Source organism: Macaca fascicularis, chromosome 10, assembly GCF_037993035.2.
Source record: "Macaca fascicularis isolate 582-1 chromosome 10, T2T-MFA8v1.1".
NCBI classification, from domain to species: Eukaryota; Metazoa; Chordata; class Mammalia; order Primates; family Cercopithecidae; genus Macaca; species Macaca fascicularis.
The window spans coordinates 119,081,477-119,091,250 of record NC_088384.1 but is presented as its reverse complement, the minus strand read 5'-3'; the positions used below and the strand labels follow the sequence as shown (position 1 = coordinate 119,091,250).

The window sequence follows — 9,774 nt, the reverse complement described above, 5'->3', positions numbered from 1 at the left end:
ACCAGCCCTGCAGTTCAGGCCCAGGAGGAGGCCCCGCAGCCCCGGACGGCACCGGCAGCAGCGCCAGAGTGGCTCTCCGAATGGCCAGGGCGCCTTTCTTCCCATAAAGACCAAACTCCCCAGTGATTCAAACGCTCCCCAGGCCTGGTCCCGGCCCCACCTGGGCCCCTCACTGCCCTCCCCTGTGCCAGGCCGCCTCTGGCCACCTGAATGCTCCCTGGCCCCCAGCCCGTGGCCACAATGACACCCACTCACCCTTCAGACCCAGGCCCAAACACAGCGGCCTCCTCCACACCAGGTCTCCCCAATTCCTGGTCTATGCATCAGCCCCGAAGGCGGTGTGGGGCCCAGGAGAGGGCCTCAGACAGACGCTTCCGTCCTCGGGGCCCCTGCGCTCCTGGCCGGCGTGTGCCGGGGGTGAGGCCGGTGCCACAGGACGCGCAGCCAGACAGGTCGCCAGCCCCGCAGAGGCTGCCTCAGGCCCAATCCCCTCCTCCAGGACAAAGGCCTGAGTTTCCCACAGCGACTTATCCATGCATCTGTCTCCTCACACCCCGAACCCGGCAGGGAACCACGGGGCAGGCCGGTCACTGCTGCGTTCCCAGAGCCTTCCAGACAGCACATCCACCCCACACACGTGCAGCTCCCACTCCCCTCCCGGGGCTGCACACACAGCCCCATCTCTGTGGCTCCTCCTGGGGCGGAACCTGGAGAACAGAGAGGGTATGCGGCTCTGCCCAGGTCACACAGAAGGGCCCGACGGGCCGCTCCACCTCATGCCAGAGGCCAGGGTGGCCCAGTCTCCCACCCAAGTGAAGAGCGGAGAAACCATTATCCCTCAGCACACTCTAGCCTCAGGACTTGGCCGGGCCTGCAGGCAGGTTCCCACCTGGGAGAAGCGCTGGGGTCCTCGTCTTCATGTGGGGTTGCAAGAGCACTGAAAAGGCGAGTCCGAGGCTGGCCACATTCCCATGCATTGTGGTTGGACCCCAGGGGATTGGAAGCTCCGGGAAAGCCCACCAAGCCCCACGCGTTTCACTGATAGATGCCCAGGAAGCGACTGGCAGGGAGGAGGCCGTCCTGCAGCTCACAGAGCCCCCCACCCCACCCCGCCGCCCGGGGAGCTCCAGGCCGCGCTGCCCTCCACCTTCCTGCCCTCCCCTGCCTGCAACGCTCGTGGCGTTTTTCAACAGGTTCTAGAAACTCCCTTACTCCGCCCCTCAAGCCTGGCCACAGGGCGCCCCGAGTGGGGAGTGCGCAGGCTCCGGGTACACGCTGCGCCGCGGCTGGACTACAGCGCCCACGACCCCGACCCCGACCCCGACCCGAAGCGGCCCCTCAGCGGGACAGGGTGTTGGCGCTGGTGCTGGTGCTACTGCTGCCCGCCCCCTGCTCTGGCCCCTGCGTGTCGCCGGGAACTCCTGCGCTAGGGTCGGACTCAAAGACTGACCAAGGCAGGTGCCCACGTGGGACGCGTGCGTTTGGTGCGGAATCCCCAGGGCGGCCGGAGGTGGCAGCCGGGGCGTGGAGAAGCAAGTAGGAACGCTCCAGGACCCCGCCGCCCCGCGCCGCCCCTCTCCAGAGCCTCTACCCCCGGCCTATCAGCCTGCAGCGCTGGTGGAGCCCAGCTCCGGGAAGAGGCGCTCACCCGGTCCCCCCTGATTGGACAGCAGCGAAGTCCCACCGGGCGCCTCCGCGGCTTAAAACCGAAACGGGGGCGAGTGGGCGGTAGAGCCCGCCCCCGGCGCACCGCGGCTGGGAGGCAGAGGAGGTGGGAGAGAAGGAAGAGGCGGAGGAGGCAGCGGGCTCCGAGGCTCTGGGACTCGCAGGCAGGCCGGACCGACGCGCAGAGCCGGGAGCCGCATCGCAGCTGCAGCGGCGGGCTCGGGCGGGCCTCGGGGGTGGTTCACCCGCATGAGCATCCGCCCACCCGGCGAGCCTCCGAGCCCAGGCGGCGCGGCTATGGCCGAGCTCAAGTCGCTGTCGGGGGACGCGTACCTGGCACTGAGCCACGGCTACGCGGCGGCAGCTGCGGGTCTCGCCTACGGGGCGGCGCGAGGTCCCGAAGCGGCCCGCGGCTACGGTGCTCCGGGCCCGGGCGGCGATCTACCAGCGGCGCCCGCACCTGGCGCCCCAGCTCCGGCGGCGGAGAGCAGCGGCGAACAGAGCGGCGACGAGGACGACGCCTTCGAGCAGCGGCGGCGGCGGCGCGGGCCGGGGGGCGCTGGGGACGGGCGGCGGCGGCCGCGAGAGCAGCGGTCCCTGCGGCTCAGCATCAACGCTCGCGAGCGGCGGCGCATGCACGACCTAAACGACGCGCTGGACGGGCTGCGGGCAGTCATCCCCTATGCGCACAGCCCGTCGGTGCGCAAGCTCTCCAAGATCGCCACGCTGCTGCTCGCCAAGAACTACATCCTCATGCAGGCGCAGGCTCTGGACGAGATGCGGCGCCTGGTGGCCTTCCTCAACCAGGGCCAGGGCCTGGCTGCGCCCGTGGCCGCCGCGCCCTTGACGCCCTTCGGCCAGGCCACCGTGTGTCCCTTCTCGGCTGGCGCTGCGCTGGGGCCCTGCCCTGACAAGTGCGCCGCCTTCTCCGGGACGCCCTCCGCCCTTTGCAAACACTGTCACGAGAAGCCGTGACCGCGCGGGCCCACGCCCCTCCCGCACGCGTCCTCCGATCTCCCCTGTGACTGTCGCTCTGCCCGGACAGGAAAGGCCTGGAGGGACCCTGCAGACAGGGAGGAGGCGGCCCGACCTCGCTTCCAGCCTGTGCGCGGCGAACAGTTTGGCGCAGCGGGAAGCGCCAAAGCCATCGGGACGCGTGATTGAACTCCGGAGCCGGACGCTGTGCTCTGCGCCCCGGAACTCGTGGCACCCACTGGGCATTGTCGGGACCCAGCAAGTCTAGGAACGGGGTGGGTACAGCATTCTTCGGGCACTGCCGTTCGCCCCTAAAAGAAGACCACCGCAGCGTCCCAGGGCCGCGGCGAGGACCGGCACTTGTCAGATTCCGGACAGGAGGTCCTGACCTGAGGCGCACGGAGGGTGGAGACTAAGCAAAGTCGGACTTAGTGGCTCGTGATCCTCTCGCCGTGGGCCTCGCGCTCCCGCTCCAGTCGGCCCTTCGTGCTAAACTGCAGGGCAGTGCTCTGTTCCCGAGGACGCGCGTGGCCGGCACCTCCCACCTCGGTGACTCCGCGACTCCGCAGCCCTGAGGAGAGCCCACGATGGCCGTTTGCAGAGGAGCTAGACCGCGGGCGCAGGAAGACCCCAGGCGAAGAGCTTTCGGCCTTTTCCAAGTAGGAGTTTGTTCTATTTATTTGGGAAGTGGACATCGGCGCTGGCTGCCTCGAAGTCTGCGGGATTTGTCCCCTAAACGTCCCCTGGCCTCCCGCACCGCCGCCGTCCCCTGCCCGGGACGTCCGCGCGGTGGAGTCGGATGGAGACCGCCTTGCGGGCCCTCTGCCTCGGAGGGCTGCGTGGAGGAGGGTCCTAACAGCCCGCGCCCTACTTAACCCTGGACGGTCAGGGGAGGGCCCCGTCGTCTAGCCCTGGTGTCCAGCAAAGCCCCCTCCCCATCGATGCCCTCGCGCTTCGGAGGGAGGAGGCCGGGCTACGGGTGAGTACGCTGCTGCGGGCCCCGCGCCCCCCGGATGCGAACGGAGATGCGCTGCGGAACTCCCAGCTCTGCCACCATCCGGGGTCCAGGGAGCCGGGCAGGGCGCCCCCGGGGACCCAGCTGTCCGCGCTTGTTTGCGGCCGCGCGCGCCGCAGTATCCGGCTTTATTAACCCAATTTCCTAGGCTGTCGGTAATGCCAAGGGGAGAGGGCCGGCGCCCTGCAACGCGCCTGTCTACAGCGTTTAACTTTAATTAATGCATTCCAGAAGGCCTTCTGTACTTGTAAAATGAAGTGTATGGTTAAGTCTTATTCATAAAGACATATGCCTAATACTGGTTTCTGCTAATTTCCACTTTTATTTCATTGTCTTTTTTTCCCCCCTCTAACGGACTAATATCAGTTTTGCACATTCGAAAAGCTGAGTGCCAGACAACGTTTTTCCCCTTTTAGATAAAGTGGGAAAGCTGGAAACTCAAATGTCATTCACTTCTAGGACATTTCAACGTGATCTTAAATAAATTACCTGCTTATCAGAATTCGAAACAGGGGTATTTATTCTGGTTAAAATCAGAGACATTGGTACGTCATTTATATTCAGAGTAAAGCATTTTATTTCCATTTATTTTATAAAAATAATATGGTTAAATTTTAATATCAAGTGAAATGGTGTTCATTTGTAGCTGAATTCACCATAATTTCATTTTTCAGAGAATTGTGTCCACTCTAAACCAGAGCCTGAAGAGTCTCTGAGATGCTAAAACTGATCCAAAAGCAACCACTTATTATAGCAAATATGTGAAATCATAAGGAAAAGGGCAGAGGAAAAAAAATCTCTCTTTCCCTCTTTGGGTGGAGAATAAGTTTATGAAAGAACCACTTCACTAATCAAAAATTATTCCGATAATTTAATTTAAATAAAAATTCAAGTTACATTTAAACTTTTCTGTACATGACAAAGCTGTTTTTCTACTGTTCTACAAAAGTCTGCATGCGTCTCACTTGGCCTGAGCAGAGAATAGTGTTTCAGAGAAGAATTAGCTCGCCTTCTCTGCAGTGGCTGCTCGTGAAGCCACCTGGGCTATCTCGGTGCCATTTGGCCTTTCTCAGGTTTGCCCAAGGATCTTCTCATTCCAAGACAGCCGTCCACAGCCCGTGTGCCCACATCTGGCACACAGCAAAATAGAACCCACGCGGGTGCCTGTGCAAGCCCATGGCTCCCGAGAAACGTGGGGGTCTGCTCGTCTTTTCTCTGACGGCTGTGCTCCTGCAGGTGTGTTGAGAATGGCTGGGGATCACCCAGAAAGAACTTCACCATCACCACCCACCAGGAGCCACCCTTCCCCCAACACTCAGGGAAGAATCGAACACGAAGGAGCTTTTCAAGACACTCACCCTGTTTTTGTTTTGTTTTGTTTTGTTTTTAAGACAGAGTTTCGCTCCATCACGGAGACTGGAGTGCAGTGGCACAATCTTGGCTTGGCTCACTGCAGCCTCTGCCTCCCAGGTTCACGTGATTCTCCTGCCTCAGCCTCCCTAGTAGGTGGGACTACAGATGTGTGCCACCACGCCTGGCTAATTTTTGTATTTTTTCATAGAGATGGGGCTTCACCATGTTGGCCAGGCTGGTCTTGAACTCCTGACCTCAAGTGGTCTGCCTGCCTCGGCCTCCCAAGTAAGTGCTGGGATTATAGGCTGAGCCATCAGGTCTGGCTAAGATGCTTACCTTTAGATTCCTCCTAGTTGGAGATGTGCAGACCGTGGGAGGTGGAAGGCCACGTCCCCAGAACCGAGATGTTCACATATGCAGGCTGTGGAAGGTGGGAAGCCACGTCCCCAGAACCAAGGTGTTCACACCACCCCCGTGACCAGTGTTGCTGCACGTAGAGAATGTGGTCGTGTGTAGAATTTTACATTTTCAAGTGGCCATATTAAAAAAGGAAATAGAAGCAGTGAAATTATTTTTATTGATAACTTAATACTTATCCCAACACATCCAAAATACAATGTCAGTGTGTCATCAGTATTTAAAATTATTCAATGTTTTACTTTCTTGGCACTAAGTCTTCAAGTTCCAGCATGCGTTTTGCCCTTAAAGCCCAGCTCTGTTCATACCAGCCATGTTTCAATGCGTTTCAGTGTTCAGTGATCACGTGTGGTTTGGCAGCCTCGGGTTTTGCAGCTCTCGGCTGTGAAAATGCCAAGCATACAAAGTGCTCCTTGCTTCTTTCTCTGTTTAATAATAACCGGGAAATGCCGTGGACTCAGGGAGTCCATTCTAGAACTGGGCAAATAGGAAATGCCCCATCCTTATTTTTCTTCCAATCCTAATTCACCGAGCCTTTCTCCAAAGTACAGGCTGGGGCTGGGGCTGGGGCTGGGGCTGGGGCAGGGGCATGGGCCGGCGGCAGGAAAGGCAGAGGCTGTACCCACTGAGTCACTGGGTCCACACGCCCTTCCAGCCTCACACATGCCAACCACACCCAAGCCTAGGAAACAGGAGACAGCAGATTACAAGGCGAACTCCCCAAAGTCAGTCCACTGTGGTGACTGCCTCGGGTCCTCCAGCCCTGCCAAGGGGTTTGTCTGGGAGCCATGCTGCCTTCTTCCTCCTGTAGCCACAGAGTAAAGGTATGGGCCCTGCTGGCTGCTGCTTGAGCGACTCACAGAATTTTTTTTTTTTTTTTTTTTTTGAGACGGAGTCTCACTCTGTTGCCCAGGCTGAACTGCAGTGATGTGATCTCTGCTCACTGCAACCTCTGCCTCCTGGGTTCAAGCTATTCTTCTGCTTCACCTCCTGAGTAACTGAGATTATAGACGAGTGCCACCACACTTGGCTAATTTGTGTGTTTTTAGTAGAGGCGTCATTTTGCCATGTTGCCCAGGCTGGTCTTAAAGTCCTGACCTCAAGTGATCCACCTGCCTCAGCCTCCCAAAGTGCTGGGATTACAGGCATGAGCCACCGCACCTGGCCAAGACCCATTCTCTTGATGGCTTGGCCTCTCTTTGGAAAGGGGTCCTTTTGTGAAGCCTAGTTTGTGGAAGCTTGGGACAGGCTTCTCCGAGCCCAGTGGCTCTGTAAGAGTCCCTCGCTGGGGTCAGGAGACGCAGATTGCCTGACTAGGTCCCACTTGTGTCTTCATGCACTGATGGCCATGCCTGCTCCCTTGCTCCCCAAGGACTCTCTAGCTTGCTGGGTAAAAATAGAGGGCCCAGCAGGTTAAAAAACAAACAAGGGGTTCACAGGGCCTCTCCTTTTTTCATTTCTTAAAGAGACAGACGCTTCTCCTGCATTTCCGCACGTTTGGATGCCCCGTGGTCAGTATACCTCAGACAAGGCAGCCCTTAAAATGCAGTTTCCTGCCTGAAACCAAGGTGCCCTGGACTTTGCCACCTCCTGGGTGAGGCACCGTGGCCCTAGCACTTTTGGTTCCAATGGTGCCCAGTGTGTTACAAAGAGCTTTGCTTCCCCCAGTTAAGAAATTCACTCACCTGAAACTGCATCCCTGGTTTTCAGTAACAGGCAATTGGCCTCGTATCTCAGGGCAGAACTGCCCCAGCTCCAGCTCCACCCTAGGACCTGTCCGGTGCCACTGGGTCCATCCAGCCCACAGAAGTTCATGCACAGACCCTGGTCGACCAGGCACGCTGGCTTCCAACAGCTTCCTTTAGCTGATAATTTCATCCCAACGATGGGATTTTTTTTTCATGAGCGCAGCTGTCACTAGACTCGTTGGGGAACTTTGTTTTACCTTATGGTTAAGCCAATGACCAGCCGCCTGCTTTACAGACGCTTACGTTACCAAATGCGCGTGTCTGTTTCCCTTGCAGGAGGGGAACATGAGAAGAGGCACCTCTTCGTGAAGGACAAACACCGTTCTCCTGAAAGGATGGGTGAAATGCACAAACGGTCTCCAACCCCAAAGCCACTCTGGCTTCCCCATCGCTCTCCGAAGACCTCCTGTTGGAACCAGCCGCCAGAGGCTCCTCAACCCTGGTTAATCCAGCAGAGTGATTACAGCAATTTTCTAATGTGAATTTGCTTGTGATATGTTTTTAGTCTTTAATCGCTTTTGGCATCCCATTTGAAGAGATGGAAATAGAGGGATTTGTGATGTATTAAATTATTTCTCCAACAATTACCTCTTTGAACTCATAACCCTGGATCCTGTGTTCCAATACTCCAACCAAAGTCTGTTTCGTAAAATTAGAAAGTTGATGTGCGTTTGCAAATTTAATCCCAAAGGGACAAAACCTGTGCTACCCCGAATGCAGAAAAGGTTCAAACAATTAGCAAAGTCACCTTTGATTCAACTGTTTTACTTGTTGTAAAAAGTGATTTATGCTGTATTATTTCCAATCTGACGTGCCTGAGGCACATTTACTCACATAAATGTATAAAAGCTGTTGTGTAGTAGCTGAGTGGGAAGACAGTCAGAATTATCCTCGAAGTTAACATAAGAGGAGGAGCCCCTCTGAGGGGCATGGATGGAAGGGGGTCTCTGAGCACACCAGTGTGCTCTCTCCTGTCTCTGTATTTCCCTGGTGTGTCTTTGCCCAGGCATCTGTGGGCATCCTCTGAGAGCCGCCCTCGCAGGCAAGCTGCCTCTGCGTGCGTTTCTGGGGGCCATGGTGGTCAGAAACAGCGCAGAGCGGCACACGGGCCTGCCAATGGTCTCTGTTGCCCTAGACACACACGGCCAGCACGCGTGCCTGCCCCACCTGGGACCCCAGGGGACGGGACCATGATCTTGGCTAAAGTGTGCCTCAGAGAATGTCTACACCTCTTCCTAGCCAGCCTCGTTTTGCCTCCAAGCTGGGTTTTGTCAAAAGTAATGAGCCCACAGTCAGTTGCTCCCCTGGGACCCCCTGATTCGCCCTGACGTGAGGCCAATCTCCCCATGCACGTGGGTGGCCCTTGCTGTCCTAATGAGGCCTCCACCAGTCCGGATCTGTGGCCGCAAACCCCGAGACACAGACAGGACCCACGGTGCTCTCTGATGGCCACAAGGCATCTGACAGGACGCATTTTTGTCACCGTTGTCCAGAGCCTCTACGCGCTCTTGGCATCTGGAGCTGCTTCCGGCCCCTAGCACTTCCTGCTTTCCGAACACAGATAACACCAAAGCTACCAAAGTTACAGGGTCAAACGGTCTCTGCGTTTCATGCACGGAAACAAAACCATCGTCCACAGCCAGCAGACTCCTGGGGCATTGCGTCCCGGTGGGTCCACGTAATGCAAACTGGTGGGAGACTCCTCGCAAGGGTGTTCCGTCCATGAACACACCCACAGCTTTAGGGACTGGGATTCCGAAACCCACCGACCATGAGCCAGTGAGTGCCAACAGGCCCAGGCTGCTGGTGGAAGAAACAGAGGGGAGAAACTCGTTCTCCAGACCCCACACTAACCAAGCCCCTGGGCAGAACCATCCCACCTGCCAGAGAGTGTCCCCATGGCCCTCAGCTGAGAAGTTGGTGAAGCCCTCGCTTTCATTTCAAGCACTACAGACAAACGGGAAGGTGTTCATTTCACATTCAGGAATCTGAGTTTCCAAAATAAGCATCTTCACCTACTGCCAGGAGGAGAAAAGCACGCCCCTGCTTTTACTCTGGATCCACCCTCAGGGTGGTGGCCTCAGCGGTGTGTCCAGAATGAGCAGATGCATCCAAAGCCGTCTGCTCTCCTGCCCTCTACCTTAGCAGCTTCCAGAGCGCTAACAGAAGGAAAAGCATTGGGCTTGTTCTCCCCTGTTCCCCCTCCCCTTCCCCTCCCGCCGCCTCCTCCTCCTCTCTCAATGTTCTCTGCAGAAGATGAGGTGCTTCTGCAGTGCACCCCCTCTTGTCTGAGTAGCTCTGCTCCCCTAACCATCAACCCATGCTTTTAAAAATATCCCAAATGTATAGTGAGTCTCAAGCCCCTGGTCACTGGTTTCATCTGGCTTGTGGGAGGCCTGGCGGGTCTGGAAAGAAAAGACTGGCTTTGGTGGGGCAACTGACCGCCTGTCGTCAGCCTAGTCTCGAGACAGGCAGACATCAGATGGGGCAAAAATTATCTCTGCCCAAGTGTGTTACCCAAACTTGTGTTTGTGTCTGTGTATGTGTGTCTGTGTGTGCTGTATGTGTGTGTCCATGTGGTGTGCCTGTGTGGACACGTGT

General features: G+C 57.2%; 1 protein-coding gene and 1 long non-coding RNA gene across 3 annotated transcripts; one reads left to right on the top strand and one right to left on the bottom strand.

Moving 5' to 3' along the window:
* The first annotated feature begins 1,730 nt into the window (after positions 1-1,730).
* On the top strand, positions 1,731-8,026 carry BHLHE23 (basic helix-loop-helix family member e23). 2 transcript variants are annotated; one of them, XM_015430066.4, is made up of 2 exons: positions 1,731-3,299; positions 7,450-8,026. In XM_015430066.4, exon 1 carries the CDS (start codon positions 1,915-1,917, stop codon positions 2,638-2,640), a length of 726 nt encoding a protein of 241 aa, XP_015285552.3. In that variant the 5' UTR covers positions 1,731-1,914; the 3' UTR covers positions 2,641-3,299; positions 7,450-8,026. The 2 variants fall into 2 exon arrangements, with proteins under 2 accessions (XP_015285552.3, XP_045220047.2); XM_045364112.2 differs by having other exon boundaries at positions 1,765-3,619.
* On the bottom strand, positions 4,209-6,000 carry LOC135965682 (uncharacterized). Its single transcript, XR_010578772.1, has 2 exons — positions 5,345-6,000; positions 4,209-4,381 (listed from the first exon to the last, which is right to left on the bottom strand). It is a non-coding gene; the product is annotated as an uncharacterized lncRNA (long non-coding RNA).
* Positions 8,027-9,774: the final 1,748 nt, after the last annotated feature.